This window comes from Eurosta solidaginis, chromosome 5 (genome assembly GCF_040869045.1).
Source record: "Eurosta solidaginis isolate ZX-2024a chromosome 5, ASM4086904v1, whole genome shotgun sequence".
In the NCBI taxonomy this organism is placed as follows: Eukaryota; Metazoa; Arthropoda; class Insecta; order Diptera; family Tephritidae; genus Eurosta; species Eurosta solidaginis.
Genome location: NC_090323.1, coordinates 86,211,672 through 86,234,192, shown reverse-complemented (window position 1 = coordinate 86,234,192; position 22,521 = coordinate 86,211,672). Strand labels below are relative to the sequence as shown.

Below are 22,521 nucleotides of genomic sequence, written 5' to 3'. Positions count from 1 at the left end.
GCCTACGCGTAAGAAGATTGTATATAAACTCCACCAGGCTCGCGTCCAACCCCAGATCGGTCAGCGCCGAGGTGATGACTTCCGGGAGAACGTTGTTGAAGGCACCCGCTATATCTAGAAATGCCACCAATGTGTATTCCTTGAGGTCTAGTGACCTTTCGATAGCTGATACCAGTGAGTGCAAGGCCGTGTCAGTTGACCTGCCCTTAGTATAGGCATGCTGTGCTTGCGAAAGAAGCGACGGCTCAATCCTCCTCCTGATATGGTCCTCTACAAGTCTTTCGAGCGCTTTAAGCAGAAAAGAAGATAAGCTTATAGGCCTATAATCATTTGGTTTAGAGTGGGAGGGTTTCCCTGCCTTGGGGATAAGGACCACGTTGACTTCCCTTCACGATACTGGTACGTAATTGAGCCTAAGACAACCTATAAATATCCCTTTAATCCAGGGCCTTATAAGTTCGGCAGTATACTGGAGCTAAGCCGGAAAAATTCCATCCGGCCCCGGCGATTTATAGGGCTTGAAGGTCTGTAAAGTCCAATCTATCCTTTTATCATCTGTGATTTCGCTTATCAGCTGATCATTAGGTGACCCTCCGCTGACAATAATTGAAGACACGCCCTTACTTGCTGGGAAGTGCGTATCCATTAGCAAGTTTATGGTTTCAGCGCTGGAGTCCGTCCAGTACCCATCCGGCTTTTGGACGTAACTTAGCTGAGTTGGAGATTTCGATAGCACCTTCCTTAACCGGGAAGCCGCGGATGCGGATTCAATCCTGCCGCAGAAATCCCTCCAGGAGGGATTCCATTCCGGATTGCTTTTTATATATATTTATCTTCGCTTTATAAGCAGCCCATGAGGATTCATGTCCATCATGCTTTGCTTTATTGAAGGCCGCCCTACATGACTTCCTAAGTTTATCAAGATCAGACGACCACCATGTTGGTTTGTGAGTTTCCAAAACCTTTTTAGCAGGGCAAGCCCTGTCTAAAACATTCCTGCAATTTTGTCTGAAATTATTTACAAACACGTCCAGCTCCTCCTCGCTTTCTGGGACTCGTACCTCCTCAGATAGCTTTTTACCTATAATCTTCTTATAGTAGCCCCAGTTAGTTCTTCTAACATTTTGTATATACTAAGGACTTGCGTGCGCCTGCGATATAGAAAAACTTATATATCTATGGTCAGAAAAGGAGTGCTCCTTAAAACCCTCCATGAAACGATCAGGTCACTGAAAGGGGCTGTCTGACCAGTGTTATGTCAAGAACTTTTTCGCGGTTCCTCGTAATGAAAGTGGGATCATTTCCCCTATTACATATACTCAAATTAGTGCCTAACAGATAGTTGAATAGAGACTCACCTCGGTCATTTGTATCTCTGCTGCCCCACTGGGCGTGATGAGCATGGGCGTCGCCTCCGAGTAGGATAAAATCGTTTCGTGGATTTGCCGCTCTCACGAACTCCTTGAAATTATCCGGTGGTAATGAGCCTTGGTGATCGTGCGCTAGGTAGCAGAAGGCAAGTTTAAAGCTCCTCCCTAGCACCTCGACGCTGACCGCTGTCAAATCCCCATCGCTATAATTTTATTTTTTTTTTATTTTTTATTTTAAGAGTAGACTTAGCCAATATACATGTGCGAGGCTTACCCTTTTCCTGAGCGCTATAAAGCTTATACGTTGGTGTCCGCAGGCCACAGATCCTATTGCCAGCGATCCACGGCTCCTGGACTAGAACGATGTCTACCGCACCTGAAGACAGGTGCAGTAGGAGTGCAGCTGATGCTGCTTTGCAGTGATGCAGGTTTATTTGGAGGACCCGGATTACTGCTTGTTTGTGCTCTCCTCCGTGAGCGTCGCGTCGGAATCGCCATCCTCCAGAAGCTGACCCTCAGAGTACAACCCTCTGAGAGCCAAGCTTCCGCTCGAACCTGACGAAGCATAGCCACCAGCTTCTTCGCCCTCGTCTACCTCCATCTCGTCTTCACTGGGGGGAGTTCAGCCACCTCCGTGCGAGATGCAAGGTTTACCAAGGCTTCGACGTCAGCCTTATAAACCTTAAGGCTTATATTTTTGAAGCCGTAGCTTACCCTGAAATCCTGCGTTTTCAACGCTTCGACGCTTGCGCTGTCGAGCAGCAGGACTATCTGCATCGTGGCCCGTTCAGTCTTCTCCACGTTAACCACCTTCCAGTTTTTGGTCGGTAGACCCGGGTTGTACTCCTGGAGCAGTTCCAAGATATCAGCGGGGTCCGTTGGCGTCACTGGAACCCAGGCTCTCGCCCTTGGTCGTGAGGGGATATCACACGCCTCCACTACCTTGAGGTGCGCGCCCGGATACACCTCCCCTATCAGCGAAACGGCGGCTTTATAAAGCTTCGCCGAGCTGGCGTCATCACACGCAATTAGTTTTATATTGCCCTGGAACCACCCCGCATCGGTATAAGAAGGCGGCGGACCAGGGATATCTTTTTTGACCTTAACGGCCACAGTAGCGAGCGCTGCCTCAATCCAATTACACTGCTGTTTCGGGATCCTGCCATCTTCGCTGCTCTCGTCCATAACACCAATGATCTGCCGATCCTTGGCTATTTCGGCAAAAGACCGAGTCCAGTCTCCCTGCATCTTGGCTCTTTTCGGCGCCGTAGGGTTGGATTCATCCATAGACCGCTGGCGCTTCGAGGCTTCATCGCTCTCGACCCAGTCCGGCCTGAACTCCGGCAACATCTGCTTCGCCCAAGCAAGATCGCGCTGAGCCTTCGCCCAGTTCTCCGCGGAAATTTCCCCCTCCCTTATCGGCGAGGAGGCATTCCTACGCAGGATCCGGGCAGCCCAGCGCTTGTCCTGATGACTGGGCTTTTTGACTCCCTTGACCCTAGAGCCGCCCCCACACCCCTGGAGCCCCCATCAGCCAAGCCGCCAGACGCTTGACGCTGAGTGGCAGCGGCGCTGGTGGCACCCCCCCCCCCCCCCCAGAGGTACCGGCCTTTGGAATACCCTGGCTGGATTTTCCCTCAGCCCGTTCCTGCCTAGATTGGCCCTTGGCCCTATAGCGGACCCCCCCCCCCCCCCCCCTCTCCCTGAGGCCCCCAGCAGTTGACCCACCAGACGCTTGTCGCTGGCTGGAGGGTTTGCTGGTGGGGCCCAAGGGAGGGGCGGTAGTGGCACTGATGGCCTCCCGGTCAGTACCTCCTCCATGAGAGGTACTGGCCATCGGACTGCTCAAACCGGATAAACTCTCGGCCCTTTTCTGCCTATCTTCCGCTGCAGCAGCGAACCTCTGAGGAGTTCTCTCAGCTAATTTTAGGCCCAGCTGAGCCGTAGCCTTTGCGGAGCAAGCTCCTAACGACTTCTTATTTGGAGAGTCGCCCTCCTTACCAATTTTTGAAAATTTTTCCTCCATACTTAAAATCCCACGAGTAGCGGAGAAGGGGAAAGGTACACCCGGACAGAGATCCGCGATGTCCGGGTAAGGCTTAATAGCATCGAAGGTCGCCCGGTATTCGATGCACTCCGTTAACGACTGGGCTATTTATGGGCCCCCATCCAGGCTGATCCTCGGCACGGGTCGTATAACACCTTGATCCAGCCCATTAAGGAGAAGGGGAGAGAAAAAGGAAAAGGAAGAAGAAGGGAAAATAGGGTTGAGGGTAGTGGGAAGAGAGGTCGCCGCTCGAATTAGCCGCCGAAGCGTTACCAGGTGCCACCACGAGGAGACTCCGCCCCTACATGAGGGAGGGAGGGTGTAAAAACACCTACGAGTCGACGGTTTGGGTGACGCCGGTGAGTGCAAGGCGCAAACACCCCCATGAAAGGCACCGTTGGTAACTTTTATAACATTTTTCACAAGTAAAATCCGCAATATAACAAATCCGTCATTCGGCTATCTGAAAAATTTAAACCAGTGCTGTACCTGCAAAAGTGTTGTTTTTTGCATTTTTCAGGAGTGAAATATGCTACTTTTAGTATTTTTTTTTACATAAACTATGAGGTGAATATCGTTGGACCTTTACTGTATTTAATTACAGAGACTCATTATTTGGGTATCTTTGTTGTTGGATTCCACAAGTAAGGCCGTTCTAAACTATTACGTCTATATTTTTGATGTTTACATTAAATATGAATATTGCCATAAGCCTTCTGGCTAAATGAAATCAGCCTTATTAAGGTTCTAATTATTTTATGGGAATCTATGTATGTACTTCATATTCTGCAGATTACGATTAATGAATTTGGCATATGGCGCTGCAGACTACATCTTCATAAAGTACATATGCAAACATTCGAAAAAAAGAATTGAATTTAAGATTGACAGATTCATTTGCTAATTCTCTTATTTTTAAATATATTAGCAGGTACATACGTCCATACATACATAAATATCTATGAACATTTTTGTCGACTGATTATAATAAATTTTGAAAACAATGTTTGCTCTACCTATTCTAAGTTAAAAACTTTTTCAAATATATTTGCTACATTTACTACGCTTCCTGAGATAACAGGTCTAAAGCGGGAGTCATTGGTGCCGTATGTCGTATCGCTGTAGTCGTATCCCTAACGTAATCAGCTGTTATCGTTACGACCTTAGCGGCACCAATAATCGATTGCATTGATTCTCATAAGGTTGGTCGAATCAGCTGTTATAAGGTTACCGATACGGTTACCGATAAAGCACCAATGTCTCCAGCTTAATGATAAAAAAGTATGTTTGGGCCTAGAGCTCGATTCGAACCCACGATCTTATAAATCTTGAAAAGTTCCCAAGGTCTGTGCTATTTTTCTGCTACCACTTTAATACAAACTGTTGTACGAAGACATTGGTGGCACACTGTAAACTTTTCCTGAGTTGACAAGCAAATTCATCAATTATATCGCAAAAGTTTATCATTTAAAATTTGTATCTTTCCATACTTAAAAATGTCAGGACACTTATGCGATCTTGTACCATCGTTGATCATAGATACGGCAAATTTGTGGAGGACACAACATATTAAATGGGGTTACACTGAAATGGCAGCCCTTGATCGGAGAAAAAATCCAGTACAAAGAACCGGCTGCCGTGGAAGGGGCGCAGCCCTTCAAGCTTGTATTGTAGACGCCCAAATTCCAATCATACTGCACATGATCAACCAGGACGTAGAGACAAAGAACATTCTATCTATTTTTCAGTCTATCAGTCCATGTGACGCCCTTAAGGACCGTGCAATGCGACCTAACCCATCCATAAGGTTAACTTTTAGATAAACCTTATGCCTCTTCATTTGACTACAGAAAAACAAGATGTTATAAAAGGAATATTGCGAACAATTTATAGATTTAAAGCCTCATGCCATAAGCCTTCTGGCTAAATGAAATCAGCCTTATTAAGGTTCTAATTATTTTACGGGTATCTATGTATGTACTTCATATTCTGCAGATTAAGATTTATGAATTTGGCAGATGGCGTTGCATACTACATCTTCATAAAGTACATATGCAAACATTCGAAAAAAGAATTGAATTTAAGATTGACAGGTTCATTTGTTAATTCCCTTATTTGTAAATATATTCGCAGGTACATACGTCCATACATACATATCTATGTACATTTTTGTCGACTGCTCACTTTATTGTCCGCGATGCTCATTTTGCGGTATTCCCCTCAATACATTCGTATTCGGTAAGCATAAGTATTAGAACTCAGTAAATAAATAAAGGGCAGTTAACAATACAGGGATTATACTTATGAAACACCACATACACATTTCCTGCATCGGCTACAATTAACAGCCTAGCAAGTTGAGTGGCTATATCTGTATTATTATCATGTTTATCCTGTTACGCAAGCGGTTGAAATTGCATAAAGATGAGACCCTTTTTAATTTTATTACCTCCACTTGACTGTGTGAATTCACGTTTCTCAACGTACAACCTTATTATGTATCTACATAAATATCTACATGTTTGTATGCATACGTTTTTTACTTCGTTTATATAAGTTTCGTTTCATGTTTTTCAAGATTGCAATAGATTTTTGAGTAACTTCCTGTTGAGACTTGGAATATACTTCAGTACCCGATTATAGTTTAACATGAGTCAAAAAAATTTAGCTAGGCCGCGTAGGGATCGTAAAAATTTTAAAAATCTTCTGACTGGAAATTTTACTTTCTAGTTTTAAGAAAGATCTAAAACTTTGACACAGCTTGGGTTCAACTGTAGAAAAACTGTAGAAAAATTAAAATAAACAAAAATAATTATCATAAAAATTATTGTTATAGGCCTTGATAGCCGATAAAACAAAAATTATCAGGGAACCCAATGACAATGTAACAATTGAAAATTTATACAAAGTTCAGGTCACCGTGACAATGCAACAAAATAAAAATAAATGTCCGCTAGGTGATGGCGCAGCGTCGAGATAATTCATACGAAATTTCCTATCTTGAGATCGGCTTTTAGGTGACTTTCCGATAACACAGGAACCTGAAACTTTAAACATAGCTTCGGGCCCTATTTTTCTGTAATACTTAGAATACAAAATTCTTTTAGATGCAGCAGCCGCCCAGAAGTTTAGAGGTATTAAGAAATTCCATTTAGAGCATGTGGAATCTTGCGATCGATTTTGAAGTACCGTTTCATTGAGTTAGATAATTGACACCCTGCACAACGCACTGTGAGAACGCAATAAAATGAGGAAAACTGTTCGGTAGGTGGCGCATGCGTCGTGATAATTGAAAAAATGCATACGAGATAACAATAACGCAATAACAATACACACTGGGAAAGGTGGACAAGCTTCAAAAAAGGATTTTTTACGGTTCTTCCTACCAGTCAGGTATTTCGAGCGTCTCGAGGACGACATACGCCAACGGAGGCAGCATAACAAGGAGAAGTATGAGGACTACGTGCTAGCGATACGGAGCTTGATGAGACACGTAGGCTACACCAACCAACAGCGGTTGGAACGAATCTTCCGTAACAGCCGCCCCGATTACCAACTTTACATCCGTCGGAGGGACTTAACCAATCTCGCGGATTTTTTAACCCTTGCCTAGAAATACGAGAGCATACGTGAGGACTATCGAAGACCATCAGGCGGGCACCACCGCGAAGTTACCCGACACATCGCAAGTGACACGACCCTGGTATCACCACCACCACCGAACATACCGCACCACACGCCTCCCGGCAATCAGGGGTTCGACCCCAACAACGTATGCAGGAGGTGCGGCGAACAAGGACACTACGCCAATAGATGCCGAAACCAACGGAAAATTTTTTGCTGGGAGTGTGGCCGCGTATATATGTGGCTGCGTATATCACTACGCACAATCGAATGCTGCCGTCGACGACAGGGAAACGACAGAGGGCTTCACGAAGAACAAGGCGCAGTGAGCCCAAAGAACCCAGCGCCGAATCGGCAGTGGTAATGTACGAACAGCATGGGCGCCTTTACGCCGTAGCCAGGCTCGGCGCGGAATCAGCCGAGGCGGTTATCGACACAGGGGCATCGAGAAGCTTCGTTTCAAGCAGCCTTTCAGAGCGTGTAGTTAACTCTGGAAACGAAGAAATGGAGCGACGTCAGAAACTATTCAGAGTATAACACCAGCGAGAACGAGTACGAGTAACGCCAGGTACGACACCCCTGGGACTATTCAGGGTATAAAACCAGCGAGAACGAGTAACGCCAGGTACGACACCCCTGGAACTATTCAGAGTATAACCCCAGCGAGAATGAGTACGAGTAACGCCAGGTACGACACCCCTGGGACTATTCAGAGTATAACACCAGCGAGAACGAGTAACGCCAGATACGACACCCCTGGAGCCACGTCAGGAACCATTCAGAAGGTAGCACCACCGAGCAGTAGTAACCACAAGCACAATAACATTGATGATAGGATCAACGAGGCGGAGCGAGTGCGCGGTTTTCTGGCAAAAGAGCTCCGGAAATGCGAGAGCATGAGTCGGGTGACGACAAGAGCCGAGCACAAGATTTTCCTGAAGGACGACCACCCTATCAAGCAACGTTACTTCCCACGCAACCCAGTTATGCAGACCATCATCAACAATGAAGTCGACGAGTTACTGCAGAAAGGATGCATCGAGCCGTCCCGTAGCCCACACAGCGCACCGATGGTCCTAGCCAAGAAGAAAAATGGGAAGTGGAGGTTACGCATGAACTATCGGCAGCTCAAAACCCGATCCGTACCCAATGCATACGCCCTAACCAGAATACAACATATACTGGACAAGCTACTACGAGCGAAGAACACAGCAGCTTGGACTTGAAAAATTGCTACTGGCAAATACCCCTGTAGCCCCAGAGCCGTCCCTACACAGCTTTCACGGTACCGGGACGCGGGTTATTCCAGTGGCGCATTATGCCGTTCGGCCTACACTCCGCACTTGCAACATTTCAAAGAGCACTAGATCAGGTTATTGGACCGGAGATGGAACCCTACGCTTTCGCATACCTCGATGACATAATCGTCATACTCGTCCACCTTGGAGGAGCACATTCGCAACTTGAAAGAAGTAATGCTACGACTGCAGCGCGCCAACCTCAGAATAAATCCGGAGAAAAGCGATTTTTTCAAGAAGGAAATCCGATACCTATGACACGTAGTAAGCGACAGGGAAATTCACACAGACCCCGAGAAAGTTGTAGCCATCAAAGGCCTGAAACCATCAAGAAACGCGAAAGAGGTGCGTCAATACCTCGGTATAGCATCTTGGTACCGACGGTTCGAACCTGACTTCGCCACGATCAGCCAGCCACTCACATCCCTGCTGAAAAAGGGCAAACACTGGAAGTGGGGGGCCGAACAACCGGAGGCATTCGAGGCCTTAAAGCAAAAGCTCACTGAAGCACGGATACTTGCCTGCCCGGACTTCACCAAGACCTTCACCTTGCAAACGGACGCAAGCAATTTCGGGCTGGGCGCCGTATTGACACAGGACTTGGAGGGTGGAGAACGCGTGATCGCCTACACCAGCAGGAAACTAAACAAGGCGGAAACCAACTACTCGCCCAACGAGAAGGAATGCCTCGCGATAGTCTGAGGCCCTACTTGGAAGGATACCGATTCAAGGTAATCACGGACCATATGTCTCTAAAGTGGCTAAACTCCATCGAAAGCCCCTCAGGCCGTATAGCACGATGGGCCTTGGAACTTCAGCAACACACTTCCGACATCGAGTACAGGAAAGGGAAGTTGAGCCTGGTAGCGGACGCAATATCACGACAGCCACTGGAGACCCTACGACTGACAACGACAACAGAGCCACAATGCAAGTGGTGGCACAAGCGCGTCGGCGAAGTACGCACCAACCCGGAAAAATACGCCGACTACATAATACAAGGTGGACAACTGTACCGCCATATTCCCTGCCGGTCACACGATGAAGAAGCGGTCCCTTGAAAATTTTGTGTACCCACACCACTGCGACAACGAGTATTAGAAGAAAACCACGACATCCAAGCGCTGGACACATGAGCATCCACGGGACGGTAGCGCGGATTGCCAACCGGTATTACTGGCCCGGCATGTTTCGGGACATCAGTTGATATGTACGACAGTGCGAGTCTTGCCAGAAATACAAGGAAGCACAGCAAAAGCCAGCTGGAAAGAATGGGTGGAATTGGTCCCCATGAGGCGTGCTACAGCAGAGGGCCTTCGCCGCGCGTTCAGAGAACGCATCCTCGCAAGGTTTGGTGCTCCCAAGATACTGATATCGCACAACGGCGTTCAGTTCACCAGCACAATATGGCAACGTTACCTCAGGGAAATGGGGATACGACAACAATTCACGGCGCCCTACATACCGCAAGAAAACCCAACGGAACAGGCGAACAGAATAGTCAAGAGGATCATAGCGCAACTCACCAGATCACAGCACAACAGATGGGATGACTTTCTCCCAGAGAACGAGCTGGCCATCAACACCAGTGTGACCGCGTCCACCGGATACAGTCCAGCTTTCCTCGTACAAGGACGGGAGCCGCGACTACCAGGGGCATTGTTTGACGAAGTCAACCTGGGGACGGGCACAGCCCCCACCACGGCTGAAGAAAAATCCGACAGAATGCAAGAGGCATTCAGAATAGTGAGGCAGAACCTGGAACGAGCGGCGGCAGACGAAGCACGGCATTACAATCTACGACGGAGAAAATGGACCCCCGTAGTCGGCGAACTAGTGCTCGCAAAGGAACACCATCTCTCCAAGGCCGGGAAAAATTTCGCGGCAAATTTAGCCCCCAAATATGACGGACCCTACCAAATCCTAGGATATGTGTCCCCAGTGATACTTAAAATTGGAAAACCCAACGGAGGAAAGGAGAAAACGGTGAACATCGCAGAAATAAAGGCATATCATACAGTAGATATTATCGCGGGAAATTAAAATTATTTCAGGGAGATTAATTTTTAAATTATTAATTAATATCAAGGATAAGCAAGCACCGGCCATCCTATCGCAAACCACCGAGGTGACAACACCGTTTACTTTTGCTGCGAATTTTTTTTTTCATAAACCAACAATCTACAATGCAGAGCTATAAAACTAAACTGACCAACAGCGTCAAGCGTATGCGCCAGCGCTAAAAGGAGGAGGAAGCAAAACGCCCTAAGGCCGTACTGCTGGAAGGAGCTACTGGCGCCGACGTCAGCAACATGCGTGTAACTCTACGCGCGAACACGTATGCTGACGTCGCACGCATCATTACACCATTAAACACTACAGGCAGCGACGTCAACAACATGCGTGCAACTATACGCGCAAACACGTACGCTGACGTCGCACACATCTTTACACCATTAAACACTACAGGCGGCGACGTCAACAACATGCATGCAACAACACGCGCAAACACGTACGCTGACGTCGCACGCTTTGCACACAGAGTAAACTAACTTTGATTGGATAACGGTTGGTTGTATAGGTATAAAGGAATCGAGATAGATATAGACTTCCATATATCAAAATCATCAGTATCGAAAAAAAATTTGATTGAGCCATGTCCGTCCATCCGTCCGTTAGCACGATAACTTGAGTAAATATTGTGATATCTTTACCACATTTGGTACACGGGCTTATCTGGACCCAGAATAGATTGGTATTGAACATGAGCGCAATCGGATGACAACCACGCCCACTTTTTATATATACAAAATTTTGGAAAACACAAAAAACCCAATAATTTAGTAAGTAATACACCTAAAATGTTGAAATTTTGACTGATATTGAGACTCTTGATAAAAATTTTGAAAAATTTTTTAAAATGGGCGTGGCACAGCGCACTTGTGATAAAAGCAATTTTACAAATATTATTAATCACTAGCAGACCCGGCATACGTTATTCTGCCCTAAATTTGGTCTATCTGCATACATTTTAATAAGCTTTTTCAGTTTTTCTCATTCTTCTTCATATCTTATTGCCAGTCAAATAGGGTGGTATGTATTTTGTTCCAGTCCCATTCCGAGTCTCAGTCCCAGTCCCAATCCGAGTCTCAGTCTCAGTCACAGTTCTAGTCCTAATCCCAGTCCCAGTCCGTCTCTGGCCTCCTTCCCGGAAAAGAGCATCATAAATACTAATATAGGCAAATTTATATAACAAATTTCAGGCAAATCGAATAGGAAGTATGTAAATAGGTATGTGGGTATTATTAATACATGTCTTTATTTCGGCTTCGGATGCATATTTATCAGTTTCGCTAGGTTGATGCGACTAAATCGAATATCACAATGAAAATTACTTTAAAGCTCTCAGCAACAGCCTTCATTTGATATAAATAATACACACACATTTTAGGGGTATCCGGGCCCATGATTTGGCCTATATCTCGACACCCTAATCACCCAGCGGCATAAAACTAACTCTGTACTAAAGCACCATCAACAGCTTCAATTTGATACCCATAATGTAAAAACACATCCTATTGTTACCCTGATCAACGTTTTGGCCTATGTATCGAGACCCTAGTCACCAAAAGGTATGATGAAAACGACCCTGTACTAAAGCACTCATCAACAACTTCAATTTGATACCCATAATGTACAAACAAATTCTAGGTGTATCCGGGTCCACGTTTTGGCCTATATCTCGAGCCCCTACTCACCCAGCGGCATAAAACTTACTCTGCACTAAAGCACACATCAACAGCTTCAGTTTAATATCCATAATGTAAAAACACTTCTTAGTGTTACCCTGATCCACGTTTTGGCCTATATCTCGAGACCCTAGTCAGCAATATTTATGATAAATCTCATGTACTAAAGCACTCATCAACAGCTTCAATTTGATACCCATAATGTACAAGCACATTCTAGGTGTATCCGGGTCCATGTTTTGGCCTATATCTCGAGACTCTAATCACCCAGTGGTGTAAAACTTACTCTGCACTAAAGCACACATCAACAGCTTCAATTTGATACCCATAATGTAAAAACACATTCTAGGTGTATACGGTTCCACGTTTTGGCCTATATCTCGAGACCCTACTCACCCAGCGGCATAAAACTTACTCTGCACTAAAGCACATATCAACAGCTTCAATTTGATATCCATAATGTAAAAACAAATTCTAGGTGTATCCGGGTCCATGTTGGCCTATATCTCGATACTCTAGTCACCCAGCGGTGTAAAACGTACTCCGTACTAAAGCATACAGCAACAGCTTCAATTTGATACCCATAATGTAAAAACACATTCTAGGTGTATACGGTTCCACGTTTTGGCCTATATCTCGAGACTCTAATCACCCAGTGGTGTAAAACTTACTCTGCACTAAAGCACACATCAACAGCTTCAATTTGATACCCATAATGTAAAAACACATTCTAGGTGTATCCGGCTCCATTTTGGCCTATATCTCGATACTCTAGTCACCCAGCGGTGTAAAACGTACTCTGTACGTAAGCATACAGCAACAGCTTCAATTTGATACACATAATGTAAAAACACATTCTAGGTGTATACGGTTCCACGTTTTGGCCTATATCTCGAGACCCTACTCACCCAGCGGCATAAAACTTACTCTGCACTAAAGCACACATCAACAGCTTCAGTTTGATATACATAATGTAAAAACACTTCTTAGTGTTACCCTGATCCACGTTTTGGCCTATATCTCGAGTCCCTAGTCAGCAATAGGTATGATAACTACCCTGTACTAAAGCACTCATCAACAGCTTCAATTTGATACCCATAATGTACAAGCACATTCTAGGTGTATCCGGGTCCATGTTTTGGCCTATATCTCGATACTCTAGTCACCCAGCGGTGTAAAACGTACTCTGTACTAAAGCATACAGCAACAGCTTCAATTTGATACCCATAATGTAAAAACACATTCTAGGTGTATACGGTTCCACGTTTTGGCCTATATCTCGAGACCCTAGTCACCCAGCGGCATAAAACTTACTCTGCACTAAAGCACACATCAACAGCTTCAGTTTGATATCCATAATGTAAAACCACTTCTTAGTGTTACCCTGATCCACTTTTTGGCCTATATCTCGAGACCCTATTCACCAATAGGTATGATAACTACCCTGTACTAAAGCACTCATCAACAGCTTCAATTTGATACCCATAATGTACAAACACATTTTAGGTGTATCTGGGTCCATGTTTTGGCCTATATCTCGATACTCTAGTGACCCAGCGGTGTAAAACGTACTCTGTACTAAAGCATACAGCAAACGCTTCAATTTGATACGGTGTATACGGTTCCACGTTTTGGCCTATATCTCGAGACCCTAGTCACACAGGGGTATGAAAATCACCCTCTACTAAAGCACTCATCAACAGCTTTCATTTCATATCCATATCCTATAAGCACATTCTAGGGGTACCCTGGTCCCCGTTTTGGCCTATATATCGAGACCCTAGTCATCCAGGGGTATGAAAATTACCCTCTACTAAAGCACTCTTCACCAGAGTTCTTTTGTTATCCATATTCTATAAACACATTCCAGGGATACCCGGGTCCACGTTTTGACCAATATCTCGAGACCCTGTGCGTCGATCCTGAATTTTCTTTACTATAAACCTCACGGTGCCAGAGACCTTTCTTACGAATGCAAAACCGTGGAAATCGGTTCGGGCGTTCTGGAGTTATAGCGTCACGAAGGAAAACCCGACTTATTTTTATATTATAGATAAATCAAAAATCGTTAAACCTATCGTAACAAAATTCAGCAGAGAGGTTGCTTTTACTATAAGGAATGCTTTGAAGAAAAATTAACGAAATGGGTTAAGGACCACGCCCACTTTTATTTAAAAGATTTTTAAAAGGGTCGTGGACGAATAAAATAAGCTATATCTTTGCAAAAAAGAGCTTTATATCAATGGTATTTCATGTGGATTTATAACGATAAATAGGAAAAACTTCAAATTAAAAAAATGGGCGTGGCACCGCCCCTTTTATGACTAAGCAATTTTCTATGTTTCGGGAGCCATAACTCGAAGAAAAATTAACATATCGTATCGAAATTGTGTACACATATTTTCCTTACAACAGAAAATTTCTAGTAAACATGGACGCGATCGGTTAAAGACCACGGCAACATAGACAAAAAACAAGTTTAAAAGGGTCGTAGACTAGAAGACTAAGCTATAACTTAACAAAAAATAGTTTTCAATCATTGATATTTCACTTATCAAGTTTTATTGTAAGAGGAAATGGGGACACATTTTTTTTAAACGGGCGGTGCCAGGTGTTATGTAGAAAATTAATTTATCTGGAATGAAATGTTCAATTGAAGCTCACGCTGAGAAATTTTTTGAATAAAGAAATCACTTTCCCAATTATCACTAAACACTTTTAAATTTTACGTATGTATTTCTTTTACAACGCACGGATTTGACAACTTGCACGAATGAAAAGCTATAGAATTTGTTCTTGATATACAATGTCGCCCTACTAATGCGAAAAAATTTTGCTACGCAATTGAGTAAAGCTTAGGTAAGAGTAATGGCGATTGCATCGAAATCAAAATATTTTTATTTCGGTGTATGTGATTTACTCGCAATTCTATTTCATACATTTTCGAGGAAATCAAGCCTTTGCATACACACAAAAATATAGAATTTTTTCCCGGCATACATACATATGTATGTACATATGTATGTATGTTATTTACTCACCCATAAGAAATCTGTGGGCATCGTTAATTTATATTGAATTTTTATACTCAGAGTGCTTTGCACACAGAGTATATTAACTTTGATTGGATAACGGTTGGTTGTACAGGTACATATAAAGGAATCGAGATAGATATAGACTTCCATATATCAAAATCATCAGTGTCGAAAAAAATTTGATTAAGCCATGTCCGTCCGCCCGTCCGTCTGTCCGTTAACACGATAATTTGAGTAAATATTGAGATATCTTCACCAAATTTGGTACACGAGGTTATCTGGACCCAGAATAGAATGGTGTTGAAAATGAGAGAAATTGGAATGATAAACGCGCCCACTTTTTATATATACATAAACACAAAAAACCTGATTATTTAGTAAATAATACAGCCAGAATGTTGAAATTTGACATGTGGACTGATATTGAGACTCTTGATGAAAAATTGAAAAAAAAAAATTTTAATAGGCGTGGCATCGCCCACTTGTGATAAAATCAATTTCACAAATGTTATTAATCATAAATCAAAAATCGTTAAGCCTATCGTAACAAAAATCGGCAGAGAGGTTGCCTTTACTTTTTGTGCTTCCCAACAAATGATGGTCATCAAGTGTGCGATGCTTTTAAAGTGAGTAAATGCGAACAGCTGAGATTTAGTACTCATTCAGTTGTTGTTGTTGTTGTTGTTGTTGTTGTTGTTGTTGTTGTTGTTGTAGCAGTGCTCCGCCCACCTAACAGCCGCGACCGATCACAAATTGTCATCAATATCCTCTAACGGGAGTCCAAGGAAACTTGCTGTTTCAACAGGGGTGGACCCTAATGAAAGGGGTGTTAGAGGCGTTGGTTCCACATTACAATTAAAGAGATGGTTGGTGTCATGTGGGGACACATTGCAAGCGGGGCATACATTTTGTATGTCGGGGTTAATTGTGGATAGGTAAGAGTTTAACCTGTTACAGTATCCAGAACGAAGTTGAGCAAGAGTGACACGCGTTTCCCTGGGGAGTATGCGTTCCTCTTCCACAAGTTTTGGGTACTTTTCTTTGAGTACTGGATTCACCGGGCAATTCCTGACATAAAGGTCCGACGCCTGTTTGTGGAGTTCACCAAGGACCTGCTTGTGTTTTTTGCTTCATACGGCTGGGTTTTCAGGTGCCGTATTTCCTCAAAATGCTTACGGGGATGACTCCTTAAGCCCCTCGGCGGTGTTGGCTCATCAATCATATGTCTGTTTGGATACCCAGGTTTCTGGGTATTCAACAGGAACTGTTTGGTTAGCATCTCATTTCTCTCCCTGATGGGGAGTATTCTGCCTCATTATGGAGATGGTGTTCCGGGGACATAAGAAGACAGCCCGTGGCGATTCTGAGAGCAGTATTTTGGCAGGCCTGTAGTTTCTTCCAGTGGGTAATTTTTAGGCTTGGCGACCATATGGGTGACGCGTAGCACGTAAACGGCTGGCCAATTGCTTTGTATGTAGTAATGAGCGTTTTTATCTTTTCCACAGGTACTGCCAGCAAGGGATTTGAGGATTTTATTACGGCTCTGGATTTTCGGAACAATTGCGGCTGCGTGCTCACCAAAATGTAGATCCTGATCAAACGTCACACCCAAGATTTTGGGGTGTAGGACAGTCGGTAGCGTAGTGCCATCGACGTGGATGTTTAAATTGGTCGACATTTGGGACGTCCATGTTGTAGTATCAAATATTTGATAAACGTGTATAATACCAGCTCTAAAATAAAAAAAATGTCTGAAAAGAATGTGAAACAATTCTGCAATCGAACTTTTGTTTTGTGTGCGCTAAATTTAGTATTTAACAAGTAAGGAAATCTAAGTTCGGGTGAAACCGAACATTACATACGCAGCTGTATACTTGAAATGCTGCTGTTGTTTGTTTTGTGTGCTCAATAGTGTTACAATGCTGCGCAATAATACATATACATATGGTTCTATTCTGAACTAATTTTTCTTCGAGTTATGGCACCTGAAACATATTTGTAGTTTTTCCTATTTGTTGTTATAAATGCACTTGGGGAATGAAATACCATAGATAAAAAGCTCTTTTTTGCAAAGATATAGCTTATTTTATTCGTTCACGACTCTTTTAAATATCTTTTATATAAAAGTGATCCTGGTCCTTGACCGATTTCGTTAATTTTTCTTCAAAGCATTCCTTATAGTAAAGGCAACCTCTCTACCGAATTTTGCTACGATAGGTTTAACGATTTTTGATTTATGATTAATAATATTTGTAAAATTGATTTTATCACAAGTGGGTGGTGCCACGCCCATTTAACCCATTATTAAATTTAATTTTTATATACTATATTTTATTATTTATTAATATTAAGTATTAATTTTTAAAAATTTTAAATTTAATTATTTTATTTTATAAAAAAGAATTAAAATTTTAGAATTATTGATCTTTTTTATTTAATATTTTATTACGAAATTGATTTTTATTAAAAATTTTATAATTATTGATTATTTTTAATTTTATTGAATAATTAATGAGGGGTTAATTATTAATCATTTATTTTATTAAAAATTTTAGAATTATTAATTATTTTCATAGTATTTATATTTTTATTATTTTTTATTAAGAGCCTCAATATCGGTCCACATGTCGAATTTCACCATTCTGGGTGTATGATTTACTAAATAGTCAGGTTTTTGGTATTTTCCAAAATGGTTTATATATAAAAAGTCATCCGGTTTCGCTCATTTTCAATACCAATCTATTCTGGGTCCAGATAAGCTCGTGTACCAAATTTGGTGTAGATATCTCAATATTTACTCAAGTTATCGTGTTAACGGACAGACGGACGGACGGACATGGCTCAATCAAATTTTTTTCGATACTGATGATTTTGATATATGGAAGTCTATATCTATCTCGATTCCTTTATACCTGTACAACCAACCGTTATCCAATCAAAGTTATAATACCCTGTGTACAAGTACAGCTGGGTATAAGCTGGTTGGAGTTCCTGCAATTTGGTATAAACCAGGTAATTATGTACTTAAATCAATGGTCACCATTTAGTTGAATAATTATTGGCGCCACTTCACACGCATTATTATTCTCTTTCGTCTTTATTCGGCTTTAGTTGTCGCTGAACAAGCCATTGTACAGGTCTACAAGCATTGTACAGGTCTACAAGTAGGATATGTAGCAGAACGCACATACACAGCTACGCTCACCTGATGAAAATGCTTGTTCTTGTTCGTTGTTTTGTGGATGCTATTTGGCATGATTTGGCACTGTTGTACTTCATAGGTGCAAAAAAAGCGTATTAGCTGCCAAAGAAAACTGCGTAAAAAATGTTGAAATATTGGAATAAAGTTTTTAAAAACTATAATTTATAGTAAATTCTTACAAGAGATATAGTTTGTGTCAAAAATTTCCATGTTTTCTTAAATTTTTTTGATAATTATATAAAATTTGTTTTAAGTTGGCGAAGTACGGAAAAAGCAACCATGTACGAAGAAAAACAATTTCTCTTGTTCTTGCTTGTTTACAATAAAATGTCTTAAAGATATTGATTGTTGTGGATTGTAAATTAAAATAAATGCATTTTGCGAGTTGCACCAAGAAATGCACCGAAATTCGGGAATTTTGCACTGTCCGGCTGGTAATTGACTCAGGCGCTTGTTATGAAGTTACATATCCAACCGGTGCTTCGTACTTTTTAGAGAAGTTAGCGTTTAATGTAAGTAAACAATATATATTGGCAGACCTTTATTTCATTAAAATTTTTATAGTCTACCGACAAATTTCCAAATAAAGATGCAGTCTTGAAGGAGCTTGAAAAAAATGGAGGTATATGTGATTGTTAACGTTCACGAGACACTCACGTATGTAGCAAGTATAGATAGCAGAGCTATTGAATCAGCGACAAGATTACTTGCCGATATAACTGCGTCCAATATAAAACTCGTCTATATCGGAAGGGGTGTCAAAAGACCTAGGAACACGAATCCGAAAGCGGAAATTAAAAATTGTATAACTTTCCGGAGATATTTGCAAACAGAATTGCAATTTTCATGTGGTTGAAGTAATTTTGATTATTTTGGGTAGTAGTGCAGTTTACGGTACCCACCCTAAAGTTGGGCCAAGATTTTCGAGTGAGGTATCAAAAGACGCGTATTAATCTCGAGAATAATACTACGAAGGCGGAAAAGAAAAATTTTATCTCTGTCCGGAGATATTTGCAGTTGAAGTTGGTGATTTTAATGTGGTTGTTGTTGTGTTTATACCCACAAAAAAATTGTGCATCACCGTGGCGGTAGCCACGGTTATACCACACACCCGGACTTGGCATGGCGTAGCCCAGGGTTATTTTTTATAAGCGCGGCCGAAGGCCGCCAACGCAGAAAGGTGTTCTGCGCAAAAATACTATGGATCCCACCCCCGGTTTCGGAAGTACCCGCGGGTCTTTTTTCGGTTTTTCGTTAATATCTTTTGAACGGGTAAAAAAAGTTCACTTCCGCTTCCGAATTCTTGATCTAGATGTGAATACGCGTCTTTTGATACCTCACTCAAGAAAAAAAGGCCCAGTTTTAGGGTGGGGCCCCTAAACTGCACAATTACCATATATCTTTATGTATAAACCTTATTAACTGCAAGTAGACGTATTTATCAATTAAGTAATTATTTTAAATCTTAATTGGCTCAGAATAGGTAGTCCATTTATGCACGTTTGTACAGTCGGCCGTCATACAATGCCAGTGGCACAGATAGGTTTGCTATTGCTCATTTTTTATTGTTTTTGAATAGTAAGTAGATAGGTTTAATGTAGGTAGGGCGGCAATGTCTATTCACAGCTGTTGTGGGCACATTAACACTGCAGCAGCAGCCATGGTGGGCGAGGCAAGGTGTTTGTTTTAGATTATTTTGGATGCCGTACTTTATAGTTTTGTGCACAGTTTTATGTACTTGAGTATTTTGTACGATCATGCATGTGGAAATGTCCTGTTACAAATATGAATGTGTCATACACATATTTAGCAGGCGTGGCTCTGGCGGGCCCAAGTTCCTCATGGAACTAGGGGATGGGGGACGTTATGGCCTAGAATGTTTAATATTTTCATATTAATAGTTCCAGAGATGGTCAGGCTTTGTTACCGAAACGTTCCTGTTCTAGATACTGCAAAGGACCACCAACATCGATAACACTCTCCAAAACCTTCTGGGAGTGTCTTTATCGTTAATACAACAACAACAACATGCATACCGTTAAAACAATTTCAAATATATATTCTAATTTTGTTATGATTATTCTAGGTCGCTACAATCCCCATACAAATACTTGGAGCCCAATAGTAGCTATGACTTCGCGTCGCAGTGGCGTAAGTTTGACTAAAATCTAGGAAAAAGTAAGAAAATTAGGATTTACTTAATTGACCTTCTTTTAGGTTGCATTAGCCGTAGTTAATGGTCAGTTGTATGCAGTTGGCGGCTTTGATGGCTCCGCAATTGTTGTATATGATCCTGAAACAAATCAATGACGTTTGTGCGGTGTGGTAGACGTTTAGGTTAGGAGTTGGTGTTATGAGGGCACCACAGACCGAAAATTATATGTGGTAATTTTAATAGCATTTCTTAATGTTTACACAAATGAATAAATAAATTAATAAATCATTTTAGGATACGCAAAGATTCTGTGGTTTGATTAGATGCCGCAGAGAAACGTTATTAAAGCCATAACCATGTCATAAGCAAGCTTAAACTGAAAAAATCGAATCTGAACGAGATGCATTGTTTAATCTGTGATGATGATGATGTGGATTGTATCACATCCCAAGATTCAACTACAAAAAGCGCAGTCATATATCATGTTATTAAATTCTTAATAAAACACTTTCACATAGTATGAGTTGTTGTGAAGAGCTATATATCCTGTGTAGTGTTATATCAAGTAAAACAAGAAATTTTGAACATTTGGTTGCTATTGCAATGCACGGGACTAGACGAAAACTTACTTACATATTTGTAAACGAACAAAATAGGCAAAACATAAAAATACTATGAATAAAACTTGATAAATCCACAGTAGTTAAAAAAAAGTTTAACATATATGTATGTAATACCATACTACTATATTAAATAAAAAACTCAGATTTTATCAATTATCGCTTTATTTATTATAATTGCTTTTCCACACCACCCAGGAGGTTGCAATTTAGGCGCGTTACCGATTTTTTTTGGGTGTTCGGTTCCCCTGTAGGCCAATTTTCACCCGTATAAATAATATACATAATATTTACATTAATACATAAAAAAAACAAAACAAAACAAACTACTTGTTTAACAAAAATTGCACATTTCAAGCAAATAAAACTACTTAATAAAAACAAATCAGGTACATAATCCAAAAATGAATATTTACAATATATACAAAATCACCCACAGCGAAACTCTATATTGGGTGGGGGCTATTGCTAAAAAAAAATACCCGAAATCTGCTTAAGAAAAATTTAAGGTTAAGGTTTAGAATTAAAGATTCAAGGTTCGATTCGACAAAAACAATTGTTTAGAATTAAAAGTAAAAAATTCAAGCTCTTTCAAATGTTTAAATAAATATATAAAAAAATACGATTCTATTAAATTATTTCTCACAAAACTTCTCACTAAAGCAGACAGACCCCAGACTGAAAGCTGGAATTAATTGCGTTTTAAAACATCAAATTCTCTATTTTTTAAATTTGGCTCATTAGCCTTTTTATTAAAATAGTTTACTAAAAAGTATGTTCTAATTCTAATAAAAACTATTTTAATTACGTCTGGTTTGCAATTTTCGCAACAAAAATAAGGCTCAACATCCACCATCTTCTCAAATAGTATTTGGGAAAATCCGACTCTATGGCAGGTGGAATCGAAATTCTCTGAAAAAATTTGCTCTATCTTTTTGATAAAGTCAATAAACTCGGACGGAGGCTCAACAAGTTGACAGTTACTAAACTGCTTACCCATCGTGAAGAGGAAGTCTTTTTCACTTATATCACCATCGAATCTGGGTAAAGGCATTAAACAGTTATGCATTTTGAAATATTTGAAATATAAATAACCGCAAAAATATATAAAGGCACTTCGATGAAGAAAACTGCTTTCATCTATATCAACATATACGTCAACTTGAACATTTTGAAAAGAGCTTGGGGTGCGCCTAGGAAGACCTTGAAAAGTCTGCCAGGAGGTGTGGAGGACCAAATCGTCATTACATGCTTGCTCAAGGGTGCTAGTCGAAAGTGACGCCCCCAGATCTGGAAGCAATTCGCAATTTCCTTTATCAACACATCTTATGTATCCTACGCCCCAGGCTTGTCTAAAAAGGTATGTAAAACGCTGTGGAGTTATTTTTGGATTAAAAGACCCACCTCTACGGATGTGTCCG

At 41.6% G+C, this 22,521-nt stretch overlaps 1 protein-coding gene across 3 annotated transcripts; it reads left to right on the top strand.

The window, feature by feature from the left end:
* Nucleotides 1–18,632: 18,632 nt before the first annotated feature.
* On the top strand, nt 18,633–21,280 carry LOC137252014 (mitochondrial-processing peptidase subunit alpha-like). 3 transcript variants are annotated; one of them, XR_010953428.1, is made up of 5 exons: nt 18,633–18,837; nt 18,890–19,176; nt 20,412–20,476; nt 20,543–20,710; nt 20,775–21,280. XR_010953428.1 is itself a non-coding variant. In XM_067787140.1 (5 exons), exons 1-4 carry the CDS (start codon nt 18,697–18,699, stop codon nt 20,633–20,635), a joined length of 357 nt encoding a protein of 118 aa, XP_067643241.1. In that variant the 5' UTR covers nt 18,637–18,696; the 3' UTR covers nt 20,636–20,662; nt 20,775–21,280. The 3 variants fall into 3 exon arrangements, 2 of the variants coding, with proteins under 2 accessions (XP_067643241.1, XP_067643240.1); XM_067787140.1 differs by having other exon boundaries at nt 18,637–18,837; nt 18,890–18,947; nt 20,543–20,662; XM_067787139.1 differs by having other exon boundaries at nt 18,637–18,837; nt 20,543–20,662.
* The last annotated feature ends 1,241 nt before the right edge of the window (nt 21,281–22,521 follow it).

Bases quoted from the DNA above. Each gene is read 5' to 3' on its own strand.
- LOC137252014 (XM_067787139.1), top strand. From the start codon at position 18,942: ATGGAGGTATATGTGATTGTTAACGTTCACGAGACACTCACGTATGTA. The intron at 19,177-20,411 runs GTTGAAGTAATT...TGATTATTCTAG, and splicing joins AGAATTGCAATTTTCATGTG to GTCGCTACAATCCCCATACA. The intron at 20,477-20,542 runs GTAAGTTTGACT...ACCTTCTTTTAG, and splicing joins TGACTTCGCGTCGCAGTGGC to GTTGCATTAGCCGTAGTTAA.